The sequence below is a fragment of the Scyliorhinus torazame genome, chromosome 6 (genome assembly GCF_047496885.1).
Source record: "Scyliorhinus torazame isolate Kashiwa2021f chromosome 6, sScyTor2.1, whole genome shotgun sequence".
In the NCBI taxonomy this organism is placed as follows: domain Eukaryota; kingdom Metazoa; phylum Chordata; class Chondrichthyes; order Carcharhiniformes; family Scyliorhinidae; genus Scyliorhinus; species Scyliorhinus torazame.
In genome coordinates this window covers 150547518-150566267 of record NC_092712.1, presented here as the reverse complement: position 1 = coordinate 150566267, position 18750 = coordinate 150547518, and the positions used below count along the sequence as shown (strand labels likewise).

Here is an 18750-nt window from a genome sequence, read left to right as displayed (position 1 = left end):
GATTTTGTTTGTATGGTTGAGGAAGTTAGAGTGATGAAATGTTTAAGTGAGAGTAGGGTATTAAGGATAGTTAGAGGTTCCCATTTTCTTGTTTTGTAATGCATGTCCCTGTTTGACATAGCGCCCCTTAGAATTGTCAGTTAAGAATTTTTTGCATAGTTATGGTCAGTGTAGAGGCCATGAAAGAAGTGCTCACCGGGTCAGGGAATGGAAAGCAAAGTAGTTATGTGATCCTTCACGCTTCGCGTTAGGATCACAAGGAGGGTTGTAGCCACCTAAATTGGCCAACTCCCGATTTAAAATGGCGAACGGCAAAGGCTGATGGGAAAGTCAGACAACATAGACAGAAACCAGCAGGTTTGCTGTGTATTTAACTCTGCAAAGGCCAGACAACATCGATACCAGCGACCATCAGCATAACAATGTAACAGCCATCTACATACGGATGAGCAATCCCCGGGAACAATAAGTAACATTTTGGACACACAAAGCAAAGCCATACTCCTCGGCGCCAGCAGGAGCCAACACAAAAGAGGTGAATGAGCACCTCAAGACCGCCCATCGATCAGGGAACCGCTCCAGTATTGGAGAAATCGAACCAAGCGATTGGGACAAAGTCCAATCACTTGGGACCAGGTACAGAATCTGCCCCGAAAGGCGGGAAGCCCCTGGGGACTATAAGAATTAAGCCCCAAGTTCAAATCGCTCTCTTCGTCCTGCCCGGGTCACCCAGCAACACAAACCAACATTGACCGTGACCGGTGCAGTGACCGCCGAACGAAGTAAGTCTTAATTCAACGCTCGCTACGAGATAGGCGCTCCTAGCTACCAATCCGTACCAACTTCGAATCCCGCAGACTCAGAACCCGAACGAAAGGCCGTTTGTTCCCCTGACCTGGTGGGCCAGTCCGAAGTTAAGTATAGGTCTGTTAGTTGTAGAAGTAGCTTAGACGTAGAATTTGTGCATGAGTAGCGATTACTGTGTATAATAAATGTGCTTTGATTTGAATCTTACTAATCGGTGTATTGGGTTATTGATCATTACTCGGACTTGAACCTCGTGGCGGTATCATGAAGATACCTGGCAACTCGAGAGCAAAGGTAATAAAACAGAGCAATTGAACCAAGGAGAAAGTTAGCAACAACTTCTACAAACAATTCGCACCGAATCTCACCCCGCACCAGGGGCACCTTGCTTCCAGCGCTAACACAGGTCACCATATCACTGATACCCAAAAAAGACAAAGACCCGACGGAGTGCAAATCATATAGACCCCATTTTGCTCTTAACATAGATGCAAAAATACTTGATAAAGTCCAGAGACTGGAGAACTATGTACCAGAGGTGGTTGCAGAGAACCGGACGGGCTTTGATCAAGAGTAGACAGCTAACTGCGAACATCAGACGGCTGTTGAATGTGATACTGATCTCATCCGAGGAGAGAACACCAGAGGTGATCATCTCCTTGGACGCAGAATAGGCCTTCGACAAAGTCGAACAGAAATACCTCATTGAGGTTCTGGAGCAGTTTGGGCCGGGGACGGGGTTCACCTCGTGGATGAAATTCTTGTACAACGCCCCAATCGAGTGTTCGGGCCAACACCATCAGCTCTGAATACTTCCAGTTGCACAGAGGCACCAGGCAGGGATGCCCACTGACCCTGCTCCTGTTCGACCTGGCAATTGAATCCCTGGCGATCGCTCTGCAAGACGCGAAAGGCTGGAAGGGCATCCGAAGAGGAGGCAGAGAGCACATGGTCTCACTCTCTCTATGTGGATGACCTGCTCCTCTACATCTCGCATCTGCAGAACGGCTTGAAATTGGCATGGTGGCGCAGTGGTCATCACTGTTGCTTCACAGCACCAGGGACCCGGGTTCAATTCCCGGCTTGGGTCACTGTGCAGAGTCTGCACATTCTCCCCGTGTCTTTGTGGGTTTCCTCCGGGTGCTCCAGCTTCCTCCCACAAGTCCCGAAAGACGTGCTTGTGAGGTGAATTGGACATTCTGAATTCTCCCTCCGTGTACCCGAACAGGTGCCGGAGTGTGGCGACTCAGGTCTTTTCCCAGTAACTTCATTGCTAATGTAAGCCTACTTGTGCCAATAATAAAGATTTTTTTTTAAAACCATGAAGCTCCTGGAAGAGTTTGGAGTCTTCTCGAGCTACAAACTCAACTTGAGCAAAAGTGAGGTTTTCCTGGTGAACCTGAACGGGGGAGGGACAGAGCTGGACGGTCTCCCATAAAACAGCCCAAAACAAATTCCGCTACCTGGGGATCCAGATGGCCCACGACTGGACACGGGTCCACAAGTGGAATCTGACCAGTCTGGTGGAGAAAGTTAAAAAGGACCTGCAGAGATGAGCCGCGCTCCCACTTTACCTGGCAGGGAGGGTGCAGATGATCAAAATGAACGTACTGCCAAGGTTCCTCTTTCTGTTCAGATCCATACTGATCTTCATCCGCAAGCCCTTTTTCCAAATAATAGATAAAATTGCTATGGCGTTTGTATGGGGGGGGGGGGGGGGAAGAGAACACAAGAATCCCTGAAGACAGCACTGCAGAGAAGAAAAAGCATGGGCTGCCTGGCCCTCCTGAACTTGCAATACTATCACGGGGCAGCCACAGCCGAGAGAGTGTGGGGATGGATATGGGAACCAAACACGAATGGGTGAGGTTGGAGGAGTCCTCCGAACCCTCGTCACAACAGCGCTCCCATCCCCGCTGGCAAAACACACTTCCAGCCCAGTGGCGGTAGAAACGCTAAGAACCTGGAACCAGATGAGACACTTTGGCTTAACCGAGGTGCCCACCATGGCCCCATCTGCAGTAACCACAGGTTCCCACCAGTTGTGCTAGATGCCACCTTTAAGAGGTGGAGACAGGACGGGGGGATGCTAGCGATCAGGGACCTCTACACGGGGGACAGACTTGCAAGCTTAGAAGAGCTGATGGAGAGACTGGAACGACTGAACGGACAGAAACTGTGACATTTACAAGTCAAAAACCTTCTCCGCAAGGAGACGACGAGGTACCCTAGAGCCCCGAGAGACACAAAGTTGGAGGAGCTACTGGACGCAGGCAGTATGGAGAAACGAACTGCGGGGAGATTTACTGACGACTTTTACGAAAGGTGAGAGCACTACTGGACGGAGCAAGACAAAAGTTGGAGGATGAACCAGGGACAGAAGTAATGTGGGGATCTGGAGTGAAGCACTAAGTCGGGCCAACTCCAGCACTTCCTGCGTAAGGCTAAGCCTCATTCAGTTATAAGTGGTGCACAGAGCACACCTAACCAGCTAGAGTAATCAGATCTCCCAAGTGCTTCCAGATGAAGGATTCTTTCACTCTAGCAAGCATTAGTGATTGTGCCAACTAGCCAGTCTATATTTTCCTGAGATTGAGGTCATATGGATTAGGCTTTAGAACACCAATCTGAATTCAGTTTCACCAAGAAGGCAGTATTGCAATGGAAAACATTTGGAACATGCACAGTGTTTACTTATTAAAAACATGTTGGCACTAAAGTTGTTTGTACAGAGTGTTCTTGAAAACGCTGGGAATAGGTTTCATCCTTTTAATTGCATTTAAAAGGAAAGGTACTGTATGTAAAGCCATGTGTGTAGAGAGTATTGAGTCAAATCAGACAACACTATTAATGCAGTACGACACAATTCCATAATATGAGGTCACTTGCATAAGAGCTTCACATGAACCTTACTTTACTAAGGCGACTTATTCTTCTGTGGCTATTTCCACCGCTGCACCCGAGTATGTTCTGCAGCCTCTTAGGTAAAGTTATGCACCAGAATAACCAATGTTATTTGAGAACTTAGCAGGACCATATAGCAGAATGTCTCCCAACAACCTCCCTCAAACCACAACAGCACGTCCCACAAAGGCACAGTAAGACCACAGTGGGAACAGGATAAAAACAAAAACGTTTTCAGTGACCGATGTTGCAATCTAAATCTTTAGTGTCTTTCAAATGGAGCACACCACTTTAGCAACCAAATTACACTATGCTAAATGGACAAAATAACAGAAAATTGACTGAATGGCATATCATGTTACTTTACATATATCTGGCTTAATGTCACCAGCACCCAGTGCCTCTGGCTTCAACTGCATTACCTTGCAGCAACCTCAAGCTTCATTGGTACTTACAGAACCTTGGCAGATTGTTCAATCCTCAGCCTCCTCTTCTGCAGCCACCCAATTACTAAGTGGCTTTTTACCACCTCTGCAACATTACTCACCTCCATAAGCCTAACCATTCGTCCATTTCTTCATTTTCTTGAGGTGGAATCTTTTGAATATCTACCTCATTACCTCACCTCTCTTCAAATCATTCAAAGCACTGAGCCCACATCCCTGGCCACTAGATGTACCTCAATCCCATTCTCTCCACTGCATGTGTAAATTATCATCACTTTCTAATAAGAACAGAAAATGCTGGAAATACTCAGCAGCATATGTGGTGAGAAACAGAATTAGTGTCCAGGTCAATAATCCATCATCAGAACCTAATGAAGGGTAATTGCCACCTGAAATGCTAACTCAGTTTCTTTCTACAGATGCTATCTGACCTGAGTATTTCCAGCATTTTCTAATTTCATTTCAGATTTCCAGCATCTGCTGTATTTTCCTTTTCCAATCGTTCACTTCACCCTCTCCTCCTGACTGTGACAATACATAATCAGTGAAGGGGGGAAAAAAAAAAAATCACCTAAGATTTCTGCAAGTAGGAACAAAAGGTTACTACGGATGATATAACCTAAATGTGTTTTGGTCCATTTCATGAAATATCAAGCATTTCCTATATCAGTGCTTGAGAGATGAAGGGTGATATTAGCTTATTAACCTTGTGACACACATTGAAGTACCAATGACCAGTAAACTTGAAAATACATTTTTTGGGCAGGATTGATGATGACATGCTTCCACTCTGGTTCGATGGGTTCTAAGTTGACTGATAAGTCCAATGTGTGATCTGTAGACTCGGCCACATGTGAGGAAGGTTGTGCTTGAAATGTCGGGTTGAGAGTTGTTTTCAAGTTTATATATACTTCAACTTTGTCTCTGCGTTTTCCCAGTATGTTCGGTGCCCTCTTGAATGAACCTGCCCCATTTCGGAGTCCCTAACCTGTGACAGCCCACACGTTAGCGGGGATGTATAATCAGATACTTTGAAGATATTCCTAAAGCATTTCTGCTGTCCTCCTGGGAATCTTCTGCGGTTACCCAGTTCAGAGTAGAACAGTTGCTTCAGCACTCTGGTGTCAGGCCTATGAACAACTGCTCAGTGAAGCTGATTTTAAGTGATTAGCACCTTGATGTTGGGAGTGGATGCTGTTGGATCACCTCTCTTGCCACCGGATTTGGAGGATCTTGCGAAGGTAGCGCTGGTGGTACTTCTTCAGTGCATGCTGTTTGTTATGCAAGTCACCGAGCATATCGGAGTATGAAATATACTCAAACATGAACAAATACAGTAAATGCTTCTTCTACAATTTATTTTAAAACCTAAATTTGTGTTTTGAAATGTTTTTCAAAGCATAACTTGTTGGGCATTTTTTTCCTATTTCAAACATTTATTTTATAATAAAAACAATATGTGGAAATATTGCTAATTTGAGTATTGCTGAAAAAATATCCTTTTTTGTCAAAGCTTTTCGCGTTGCACTTATCAGGACATTGCAAATATACAATGCAAGGGAAATCCACAAATTTACTGTGTGAGAAGAGAGTGCTGCTTGGTTGGCAAGTGAACTCTGATTGATAAGAGGCATTGCCACGCAGAATGCATCAGATGATGGTGGCTGATTGTTAAAATGCCAAGAACTGTTTGAAATTTAAACTAGGCATAGTCTGTACCTTGCCAATTGCAACAGTGGAATGAGCACACTGTTTGATACAATCTGCCACCAGTCATTAGGATGTACGGCCGACATACCTAGCATCACACCGGCACTTAAATTCATATACCACATTACTGTTATATGAAGTTTAGTGCCAGTGTGATGCTAGGTATGTAGGCCATACGTCCCAAAGACTGGCGGATCATGTCAAACAGTATGTCCCTTCCGAAGTTTGCAACAGGCAAGGGGCAGATCGTACCCAATCAGCTGTGCTTGCAAAACTCAAAACACAGCGACCAACATTAGATATGATTCCACGCTTGGACAACATTTGCCAAATAATCCTCTATGCTAAGGAATATGCTGACAACCAATTTAAGATTGCCACTCGGGCTCGCAGTGTGGCACATCTGCATGTACTGGAAGCCACATTTATTAATACACAGGGCCCTGTTCTTTGCAGACAGAAAGAACATGTACACATATTGTGCCCGTTTCAGCTAAACAAAATAAGTGACAGCGATTCAGTATTTCATTCCTCAGGGCAACGCCTTGAGCAATCAGTGACAAGTTGCCTGGTTTAAATATTAAACAGTGCTCGATAGTTAATGGTCAGTCACCATCAACTGGTACATTCTCTATAGCAACAGTTTAGTCACACCAAATCAGCATTCTCTTCTTATGCAGTATAAATGGTTTATTTCTCTTACATTGTATTTTTGCAATGTCCTGATAAGTGCACAACAAAAAGCTTTGACAAAAATGTCCCTTTTTTGTGCAATACTCAAGTTCTGTACTACGAAACAATTATAATACCAATTTCTCATAACCTAAACTTTACAACAAACACATTCACAGCTTTGGACCAAATATTAACTTTACAAGCAAAAATAAAATGTGTATACTGTCAAAGTTAGTACTTTACACATACTTGGAATTCTTTGATCAGGATCCGTCAGGTACTACAGCTTTTATATTTTATTTGGGATACAGTTGCTTTTAATGTGCCCAAGGGAACCTGTATGAACACTGAGAACTAGAGTAATTTCAATGAACAGAGCAACTCAATCAACAGGAGATACATCTGAAGCTTGTTACATCAGAATATGTTGCTGTAAATTAAATTTGTGAGATTGCATACAAAGTAAAATCCATTAAAGTTGGGATCAAGTGGTGGCTGAGAAATTGACTCATAAATGAGTATATTTTACCTCTATTATAATTAAGCAGCATTGCTATACCACCATTTTAGAAATTTAGTAGTCGTCTCAATAATCTAAATTTATACAACATGTTACTAAAAGAAGCTGGAGTAACATAACCTAAATAAATTTGAGCAAAATTAACATGACTTTAGGAGATTTGTAAAAGCAAAATAATAAAAAAAACGAATGTATAAATTAAACATTCCTGACTCACGTGCTGTAATATTTTAAAAACGTAAGAAGTACAGGTACGATTTCCCTATTCCCCCTTCCAAAACGTCATTTGCGTCAATGAATGAAACTATTTTGCCAGTACTTAGTGATCACTAAATGCCCTGTGAAAAGGCAACATTTTATAAATTAGATTTAATTACATAATAATCTGTTCATCTCATTAAAACTATTTCAAATAATTTTCTACTTATAGAAAGATTAAAAACCATACGAGGAAGAAAATTGCTCTGCATTCAGTTAAATATTGCACAAAATGACCATGTATTCAACTATCAGCATTTGTAACAAAACCAAATGAAAGCCACCAATGTATTTTTTTGGCTATTTGATTTTTCCCTCAAATCAAAAGGGATTTTAAAAGATCTTTAAATTGTATACTTTCAGTCCTTTGAAAATGAAGCTTGCTTTCTTCTGCACCCATTTTGCAATCTGTGCCTCTATTGAAGAATTGTGATGAAAAGAAATTAGTATACACACCTATAATTACAACATTGTCTTTGTGGACTAAAATGTGTTTGTTGGTTCCATACCAAATTCAAGGAACTATCCTTTGTGATCTTTTACAAAAGGATCAAAGCTAATGTGCAAATCTTCAATTTAAAATGTACGTCTTTCCCGAAAGCCTAAAATACGCTTTAAAAATAAGACAGATTCAAAACTTTAGTAGTTAATTCTTGATTTGCTGCAATGATCTTAGGCCTCAATTTAATATTTCTTTAATAGCTAATCAAAGATGTGGGATGCATAAATATACGGTGCTATCGCTCTTACTTATAATTAATTAAAGGCTATGTACCAGAAATCTGGCACTACTCCTGCATGGAATTAATGTCAGTGAGCTTATGGGAAGTGCAAGTCCAGGTACAACCGATTTCCAACAGGCTTTCTTTCCTTTTAGGCCTCTCAGAAATTCCAAATGGGGTGGGCACCAGCTGCTAATTCTGTCACACCCCACCCCTTTCTCATCATCATTGCAATGTCACTTTTGAAACTGGCACTGGTGAAATGCTGTGCTTTCTTAGCAAGGTTTTCAATTCTGCACAGCATACAGAAAGTAGTACAGATCTATGAAGCAGGCATACTTGTCATACAAATGCTTTTTGTAGCTCCCATTGTGTCATATCCAAGTGGTTGTTGATCTGAGAGAGTGATTGCTGTTTGGAAAGCAGCAGGCAGTTTTTTATGTATGCTCTGTGGGAATTAAGGCAAGATCCCAGTCTCCACAATACCCTTCCCCCAAGCAGCAAGGACAACATGCTGAAATCCTACTGGTTCTATCGGTTGAGCATCCTAGTTGTCCATAGGCTTTCGTGGAATTAGGGATAGAGCAAACAGGTGAGTAGAAACCCCACCCAAAACACTTTTGGAGGTGAAAGTCTTTTAACCTCTCAGTCCCTAATGACTACCTTAATTATTTTGTGAGCTCACTTTTTGTGTGCCCACTGCCCTGAATGCTTTGTTTTGAACACACAGGTTGGCTGAAAATTCTCCTGGGGAGATCCCTATCCATTATAATTATCTAGATTAATGAATTTCTCCACCAAACAAAGGAGCAAGAAAGCAAAGATTCTTTCTGCTATCGACGAGGTGGTGTCATGGTATTGCCATTGGACGAGTACTCCAGATACCCATGGTACTGCTTTGGGGATCCAGGATCGAATCCCACCAAAGCAGGTGGTGAAATATGAATTCAATAAAAATCTGAAATTAAAAGTCTAATGATGACCATGAAACCATTGCGATTGATTCCCACCCCTACCATACACTACACCATGAAATAGTTAACCCCGAGATAGTCACCGACACACCATCATGGTGTGATACGTTCATAACCTGGTATTCACTATCATACGTAATTGAATCCCTTCTAGTATTGGCGATACTCTGCAGCATCGTGCAGACTATCCGCATGAGGAAATGGCGAAGAAGAGCCTACCGCGCTCGCACCCCGGTATACAAGATAAGATCCCCTATTTTCGGTTATCACCAGGACCCCGAACTCCTTGATCTACAATAAAGAACATTTGTGTTGCATCTTTTGTAAATAAAGAAATGTGTTTCGTTTACAACGGAAATATTGTACACCTCTGTGTTTGACTGCCAAGCCAGAGGAAAAATGTGAATGCTGCTATTATTTTTGTATTGTTAGGAAGTTAATATGATTGAATGTTTGAGTGAGTGTAGTTTATGAGAGATCGTTAGAGGTACCGTTTTTTTGTTGTAATGCATGTCCCTGTCTGACATAGCGCCACTTAGAACTGTTAGTTAAAAATGTTCATACATAGTTATGGTCAGTGTAAAGGCCATGGAAGAGTGCTCGCTGGGTCAGGAAGTGAAGACAACGCAGTTATGTGATCCTTCACGCTTCGCGTTAGGGATCACAAGGAGGAAGTGTAGCCATCTGGGTTGGCCACTTCCCAACTTAAAATGGAGGTCCGCAAAGACTACAGGGACATTCAGCCAACACACGCAAAACCTAGCAAGTGCAGAAATCCTATGTATTGGAACTTGCAAAAGCCCAGACAGCACTGAAACTCACAGCCATCTGCATACTAATGAATGATCCCCGGGAACAATCAAAACATTTAAGGTGAATAAGGCCAAGCCAGACTCCTCGGCGCCAGCAGAACCACGGACACTCAAGGACCGACCAGTGATCAGGGAACAACTCCAGTATTGGAGAAATCGATCCAAGTGATCGGAACGTAGTCCAATCACTTGGAACCAGATACGGGGTCCGCCCTGAAGGGCGGGAAGCCCCTGGGGACTATAAAGTAGAGCCCCCAAGTTCAAATCGGTCTTCTTGGCAGGGTCACTCAGCAACTCGAATCAACCCTTGAGAGTGAACTGTCTAAGCTGCCGCATCAACCAAGTAAGTCTCCAGTCAACGCACGCTACGAGATAGGCGCTCCTAGCTACCAGTCCATACCAGTTTTTGAATCCTGCAGACTCAGATCGAACGAAAGGCCATTTGTTCCCCTGACCTGATGGGCCAATTCCGAAGCTAAGCATAGGCCTTTTAGTGATAGAGAATAGTCTAGAAAGTAGAGTTTATGCATGAGTAGTGATTTAGTGTGTATAATAAATGTGTTTTGATTTGAATCTTACTAATTGGTGTGTGGAGTTATTGATCAGTACTTGAACTTGAACCTCGTGGCGGTATCATAAAGATACCTGGCGACTCTAGAGCAAAGGTTATAGAAACAGAGCAAATTAAGTAAAGGTACAACGGGCAACATTTAAGAGCCAACCAAAAGTTAGCAACACTACATCCCACAAAACAATAAGGGAAAAAAAATTCAATTAGCATACAAAGCAGTAGTTATATTTGAGTCAAAAGGCTGTCTTTGTGGCAATTGTGTAATGTTAGACACTATAAATTTATATTAATACTGGATTTCACATAAATAGTTATTTTAAGTATACAATAAGTCACCTTGGATAAATGGTAGCATAACGTGTTCAGAGGTTTTCACTAAATCGGTCTTGTTGATCTCCTGCCAGCCAGTCAAGAATGACATCAGCTGGAATTTGAGTGTAAGGCACCGACACCAACTTTACCATGACAGGAAGATTGCAGCCCAAGAGGGAATATATGAGGAGAGAACTAAAATACCTCCCAGAAAAATAGAAAATGATTTTGTAAATTTCATCCATGAATGATGCACTTAGCCCATTACATGAAGGATACACTCCCATCTCAGATGTGCTTTTCCAATTCGGGCATTTTCTGGTTTCTGTTATTTTCAACGTGGTGGGGGGAGATTAAAGACAGTTTAGCTGTGTAATATTCAAGTCCCAATTAGATTATCTTAAAATAGACTAAATTCTTGCTCTGCATTAAAACAAGAGTGAACAGAGCCATATAAATTGTTCTTAATATTTTAGCAACCTGCACAATATTCGGATTTCAAATGAAAGTAATCTGAAACACACCCTTAGAATACAAAATAAAAGAAAATACCAACTCAAATGTCTCTGCTGTCACATACTGAACTGCAACTACTGATCATTTATAATTGAGCTTAGTTCCAGAAGTTACAAACCTTCTATCTCCCAAACGCAGGGCTGTACCCTTGGGTGTTACATTAATGTGCAAAATAATGTGATGAAGCACATTCCTTATGCCCACCCAAGCGCAAGTGAAAAGTTATTTTCCTACAAGACATTGGATAATGCAACATTCATCTTTGGAGTGTACAGGAAGGCCACAACTGTGAAATTCAGTGCAGGAAGCAGCAGGTAGATGAACCAACATGCTCTAATATGGGAAACACATTTGGTCACTCAGTACCAGGTTTTGCTTCCTCAGGACTATCCCCAAAAGGCCTGAAAGAAAAACAAACAAGAAACACAATAACTATCAAAATATAAAGTGTGCTGACCGATATTCTCCAGCTGTTAAAGCGGATATAACTTTTCACATAAATTTAAAACAAATTCTAACTCTTTTAACCAAAAATTACACTATTTGTAACCTTCCATGTGTTTTATGAAGCAGTGCAAGGCAGATATTGGATTGGTGTGTTATAGAAGCTCTTTGTGTGCAATGACCTAGAAATTACAATGATTATTAGACTGATTGGAAAATTGCACATGTCACTCCGCTTTTTAAGAAGGAAGGTTGAAAGGGGGAAGCCAGGGAATTACAGACAAGCTAATCTAACATCTGTGGTGGGGAAATTGCTGGAGTCTATACTCAGAAATGGGTAACTGAACACCTCAAAAAAGTTTGGTCAATCAGCATGGATTCCTGAAGGGAAGGGCATGCCTGGCTAATCTTACTGTATTTTTGAAGAGTTGCCTAAAGCAGTGGACAGAGGAATATCTACGGATGTCATTTATATGGACTGTCAGAAGGCATCTGATAAAGTCCCACACAACAGACTGTTAACTAAAGTGGAAGCCCAGGGAGTTGAGGGCAAATTATTGACATGGTTAGGAAATTGGTTGACGGGCAGGGTATAGAGAGTGGGGATAATTACTCTAATTAGCAGGGGGCGACTAGTGGTGTACCACAGGGATCGGTGTTGGGGCCCTTCAATTATTCACACTATTCATTAATGACTTGGATGATGGCATAGAAAGTCATATATCTAAATTTGCAGATGATACAAAGTTAGGTGGCATTGTAGACAGCACACACGATAGCATAAAATGGCATGGAGATATTGACAGACTAGTTGAATGGACAAAATTGTGGCAGGTGGAATTCAATGTAAGCAAGTGTGAGGTTATCTATTTGTACTTTCTAAATGGAAAGAGGTTACGTACAGTGGATGTCCAAAGAAACTTGGGGGTTCAGTGCATAGATCCTTAAAATGCAAGGAACAAGTGCAGAAAATAATCAAAAAGGCTAATAGAGGACTGAAATATAAAGGCACAGGGGTTATGCTGCAGCTATACAAAGCCCTGGTTAGACCCCACTTGGGCACCACACCTTAGGAAGGATATTGTGGCCTTGGGAGGGAGTGCAACGTAGATTTACAAAATTTATACCTGGTTGAGTTACGAGGAGAGATTGCTCAAATTAGACCTGTTTTTGCTAGAATTTAGACGGTTAAGGGGTGATCTGTTCAAAGTATTCAAGACATTCACAGGGAAAGACAAGGTAGATAAAGATAAACTATTTCCACTGGTTGGAGATTCTAAATCTAGGAGGCATAGTCTAAAAATTAGGTCTGGACCATTCGGGTGAGATGATAGGAAGAACTCCTTCACTCAAAAGGGGGTAGAGGTTTGGTACTCTTTCCCACAAACAGTAGTTAAAGCTAGGTCAGTTGTTAACTTTAAATCAGAGATAGGTAAGATTTTTGTCAAAGAAAGATATTCAGGGACATGGGCCAAAGGCAGATCACAGATATCCATGATCTCATTGAATGGCAGGACAGACTCGAGGGGTTGAATGGCCTACTCCTGTTCCTATTAATAAGTTACAATGGTATCACACACACACACATCAATAAACTCTGGTAAAGGTCTATTTGGTTTAAGGAATGTTGTTTTTTTAAAAAAATGCTCCAGAATGCATATAATACTGATTATTTATGATCATGGGTGGCAAGGTGGCACAGTGGTTAGCACTGCTGCCTCACAGCTCCAGGGACCCAGGTTCAATTCCGGCCTCGGTTGACTGTTTGTATGTTCTCCCCTTGTCTGCGTGGGTTTCCTCCGGGTTCTCCTGTGTCCTTCCACAGTCCAAAGATGTACAGGTTAGGTGGATAGGCCATGCTAAATTGCCCCCTAATGTCCAAAAGATTAGGTGGGGTTACTGGGATAGGGTGGAGGTGTGGGCTTAAGTAGGGTGCTCTTCCAAAGAGCCGGTGCAGACCCGATGGGCTGAATGGCCTCCTTCTGCACTGTAAATTCTATGATTCTGTGATTCTACCTAAAGTTAACTTTATTTTGCTTCTTGCCTATATTAAATTATTTTCCTCGCTGGTACACTGGTCACTAAGTAAGAAGGCAGATGCAAAAATAAGGTTAAAAAGATGCAGTAATAAATGCTACTCTTAAATGGCTAATGTCAGGATATCTGACAAATCACACTTCTAGGCATAGATCAAGTTCTTGCTGAATGCAAGAGCCCTGCTTAAAATAAATCTTAGTCGAAAATGTGAAAAGGAGGTGAATAAAAATATTTTTTTAAATAAACAAATAAAATAAATCTTAGTCAACCCATATGGTCCATAATAAAAGTAAAATTTATCTAATTTGGCAAAAAAATTGGCAATTTTACTCAAAGGCCTCAGAATGGTTGTTATTGGAAACAGGTTGGGGGCAGGGCTAAAGTGCGTATGAGGAGCAAAATGAAGGGTGGCATTCTTGGGTGGCATGAAGAGCGGGAGAGAAGGCCAAAAGAAGCATGTCCACAGAAATAGCCAAAATGTGCACACAAATGTACATGAAGGGAATTCAGGTTATATAGACACAGCAAAAGAATAGGAGAAATATACTATAGCTGGAAATAGAGGATAGAAAGGAGTCAATATTAGAGAATCTAAAGTTAATCTCAGAGGTCCAGAACTGGAAAGAAGTTGACTTTAGCTTGGGTAAAGTCAAATGTTGAGATCTGGAGACAATTTTGAAGAGGAAGTGAATTAAAGAATTGTTTGTGAGTCAGAGTATTATTGAAAGCACTGCTGGAAAATAGAGCTATGCAAGTCTACAGAGTCAACCATGAGCCAAGACTGGCGGAACCAGAGGTCGATCGGAAAGAAGTCAAACCCCTAAAGTTAGTTTGCAGCAGATTCCACATTATCAGCAGAAGAGTGAAAAATAGTTGAATACAAAGGACCAGGAGAAGTGAAATCCAGGGAGCCAGACAATAGTAAAAGGAGTTCTCAGGAAGCTTATGAGATGAGGAATACAGAAAGGAGCGGGAATAACAGTTCGAGTAGCCAGTCCAACCTACACTAGCAAAGGCAATGGAGGAAACAGTAAAGGAAATGCTTACTGGTAATGTCTGAAATAGTTTAAGAAACAAACAGTATACATATGCACAGCTGCTTTAATACATATTTAATTACATTTATAAACAACCATTATTCTTCGTTAGCAAATTTGTGCTTTATATGGGTTCATGTGGGCTCCAGGTGTGGAAGTGGAGGAGGTAGAAAATGAAAGAATTTGGGAGGTTACACAAGTCAAAAGACAGTAAAGGAGGGTATGGATTGACACCGGGAAATCAACAGTGATCCCACAGCACTGTGTAGGAAGTAACACCTGAAGAAATGTGAGGCACGACATACACACATGGATGCAACACTTAGGAAAATGAATGACAGATCCTGACTGACTCTTTTCATTCATTACTATTACTCAGAGAAAACTTTAAAATTGCACGTGCACATTTTCATCTTGGGTAAATAAAGGGTAAGATTTTTGCTTTGGCAGAATCCAGGAATGATGCCAGGTGATTGAGATTTGCAGTACAATGAACATCTCCACTTCATTCATGCAAAACAGTACAATTCTTTCCCTCCCAAGTCTTATCCCAGTGCTACACATGTCAAACCAATCACTTCTCTTTCAGGATTCTAATACCATTCTGGATCATCCTCATAAGAGTTAAATGCCAGAATTGAAAGCATGGCGTGGATTAATGATAAACACATATGACCATACGGAATAGGAACAGGAGTAAGCCATTCAGCCTTTCAAGTATGCTCTGCCTTTTAACATTATGGTTGATCTAATGCTCACTAAGTCCACTTTCCTCCCTACTTTCTGTAACCCTTAATTCCCCCACTGATTAAAAAACTATTGATCTCAGCCTTGAAAATGTTCAAGGACTTGCCCTCCACAGCTTCCTGGGGTAAAGAAATCCAAAGACCCACCACTCAGAGAAGAAATTCTTCCTCAAATCAGTCTTAAATGAGCACCCCCTTATTCTGTGACTATGCCCTTTGGTCCTACACTCTCCCATGAGTGGAAATATCCTCCTAATATATACCCTGTCTAACCCCCTAAGAATCTTGCATGTTTCAATCATATCACCTCTCATTCTTCTGATCGCCAAGGAGTACAGACCCTTTCCTCTTACGGCAATCCCCTCCATACCCGAGATCATCCAAGTGATCCTCCTCTGTACTGCCTCCAATGATAATGCATCTTTCCTGAAATAAGGGACCAAACCAGTACGCAGTATTCTACATGAGGCCTCACTAGTACCTTGTACAGTTGCACCATTACCTCTTCCCTTTTATACTCCATCTCCCTTGAAATAAAAGTCAGAATTCCATTTGCCTTCCCCCTTATCTTCTGTACCTGTATGCTAATTTTCTGGGTTTCATGAACAAGGACCTCCAAGTCCCTTTGTGCTACAGCTTTCTGCAGTCTTTCTCTATTTAAGTAATAATCTACCTTCTCATTCTTTCTTCCAAAATGAACAATCCCACATTTTCCCACATTGAATTCCATTTGCCAATTTTCTGTTCACTCACTTAACCTTTCAATATCTCTCTGTAACCTATTTATGTCCTCCTTATAACCTGCCTTCCCTCCCATAAGACATAAGATATAGGAGCAGAATTAGACCATTCAGCTCTTCGATGGGCGACACGGTGGCACAGTGGTTCGCATCAGTGTGAGGTGATGCACTTGTGCAGGGCAAACATGGCAAAAGAATACATGATGAAAGGCAGGACCCTGGGAAGCACCGAGGATCAGAGGGATCTTGGCGTGTATGCACACCAATCCCTCAAGGTAGCAGTACAGGTGGGTACACTGGTTAAGAAGGTATATGGTATACTTGACTCTATTAGCCCAGGCATAGAGTTTAAAAGCAGGGAGGTTATGCTGGAACTGTATAAAGTGTTGGTTCGACCACAGCTAGAGTATTGTGTGCAGTTCTGGAATCCACATAGGAGGGATGTGATAGCACTGGAAAGGGTGTAGAGGAGATTAACCAGGATGTTGCCTGGGCTGGAGAGTTTTAGTTATGAAAAGAGATTGGATAGACGGGTGTTGTTTACCTTGGAACAGATGATACGGCGGGGGGGGCATGATTGGGATGTATAAAATTATGTGGGGTATAGATAGAGGAGACAGGAAGAGACCTTTTGCCTTGGTAGAGGGGTCAACAACCAGGGTGCATAGATTTAAGTTAAGGGGCAGGAGCTTGAGAGGGGATGTGAGGGAAAACAGTTTTATCCAGAGGGTGGTGGGAGTCTGGTACTCATTGCCTGAAAGGCAGAGACCCTCTCAACATTTAAGAAGTATTTATATGTGCACTTGCGATAAGGCTATGAGCCAGGCGCTAGGAAATGCGATTAGAACAGTTAGGTGGTTGTTTTTGACCATGCAAATGCGATGGGCCGAAAGGTCTTTTCTGTCCTGTAAACCTCTATGACACTACACATGTCTCCACCAATAATGTTAACCCACGCTATGCAATCCTCACAACTCCCCTCCAGCCATACGCTTGAAAATTTATGTTTGGCATGTTAGTGGGGGGAGATGGTGAGCCTTCTTGTAAAGGCAGAGGGCAGGAGTGTGAGCACTGTCCTAGGTGCAGGGATGGGTGAGCATTGTCAGCAGTATAGAGGAGAGATTATCAAGATTGGATTCGGCATTAACAGGTGTTGGTGTTTGACCAGTGTCTTCGGCGTGGGGGGAGTTGAGCATTACTGAGTGTGCCGATGCTAGTGAGCATTTTTCAGTGCATCCTGATTCAGTGCTCACTGTTAATCACTGTCCTATGCATGAGATTAACAGCTGGAAAGCTTGCCATGTCAGTATAGGACATCAAGGCCAAGTCTCCAACACTAAGGCCAGTGTTAGAGACACTCTGAAGGTTGCAGGCAGCAAAATTCTCCCCATCAGATGTTCAATGTTTCTGGGAAATACCCTGAATGGGTGCAGGTCAGGACTTAGGCAGAGTCCCTAGGTGCACATTCATTGCTGTTGCCATCAAAAGAATCTGTCCAAATATTTTTTATAAAATGTTAAATAGTGACCAGTTTTAAGTAACAGGTTTTAATAAGGTTCCTATTGTCTAAATTCTAGTCTTGTATGAAACAGATGCAGGGAGACAAATTTAGTGGAAGGTCTTATTGAAACTTACCGATGTATTTGCAAAGGCCAAGGAGTCTGCGAAGGAGTTGGTAATGCAGTTGAAGGACTCATCAACATCGCACTGTAAATGTTGGAGGCAACGACTAGGATGCATAATAAGATGGGTCCAATGATTGCGCCTTCTAGTCCAAGGTAATAAGCCCCTCCAGCTACTGCCAAACCAGTGAGATACGGATGACCACCTCTGTAAAAAAAAGTGTAGAATATTAAATTACACCATTTAATTTTATAAACACATTATTTTATTTGAGAATTTGGGAGTGTGTTAATTCTGCATGAGCTATTTTTAAAGCCTGCAGCAGCATCCATTCAGAATACAATTCCATTTCATTGACTTACACAATTAGAATAATATGGGGGCAGTGGGGTGGTGGTGATGGTGCTGGCGGCTTCCCCCTCACAGAAACCACATTGGTATGGAGTCAATATGCTCCAAGTTGACCCGCCCCACAACCATAAAGCATTACATGGCTGATTAATTAGGCCAAGGTGGGGCTTCTGCCCCTCAATAGGGCCGATGCCGCACACTCTGGAGCTGCCAGCCAATCAGATCAGCTGGAAGCTCCATCAGCCTACCACCTTTTTCAAACAGTGGTATCACGTTTGCTAATTTCCAATCCGCCGCGACCACCAAATCATCTATGTAAATTGTGAACAATTGTGGGCCCAACACTGATCCCTGAGGGACACCACTAGCTACTGATTGCCAACCAGAGAAACACCCATTAATCCCCACTCTTTGTTTTCTATTAATTAACCAATCCTCTATCCATGCTACTACTTTCCCCTTAATGCCATGCATCTTTATCTTATGCAGCAACCTTTTGTGTGGCACCTTGTCAAAGGCTTTCTGGAAATCCAGATATACCACAT

General features: G+C 42.1%; 1 protein-coding gene across 1 annotated transcript in view; it reads right to left on the bottom strand.

Annotated features, from left to right (window-relative positions):
* Positions 1-5489: 5489 nt before the first annotated feature.
* The window catches only part of tmem245 (transmembrane protein 245), a 246505-nt gene continuing 233244 nt past the window's right edge, over positions 5490-18750 (bottom strand). The window contains 2 exon segments of the mRNA XM_072508900.1: positions 5490-11628; positions 17867-18061. Of these exon segments, the coding sequence (XP_072365001.1) occupies positions 11583-11628; positions 17867-18061 (241 nt within the window). The 3' untranslated portion in view covers positions 5490-11582.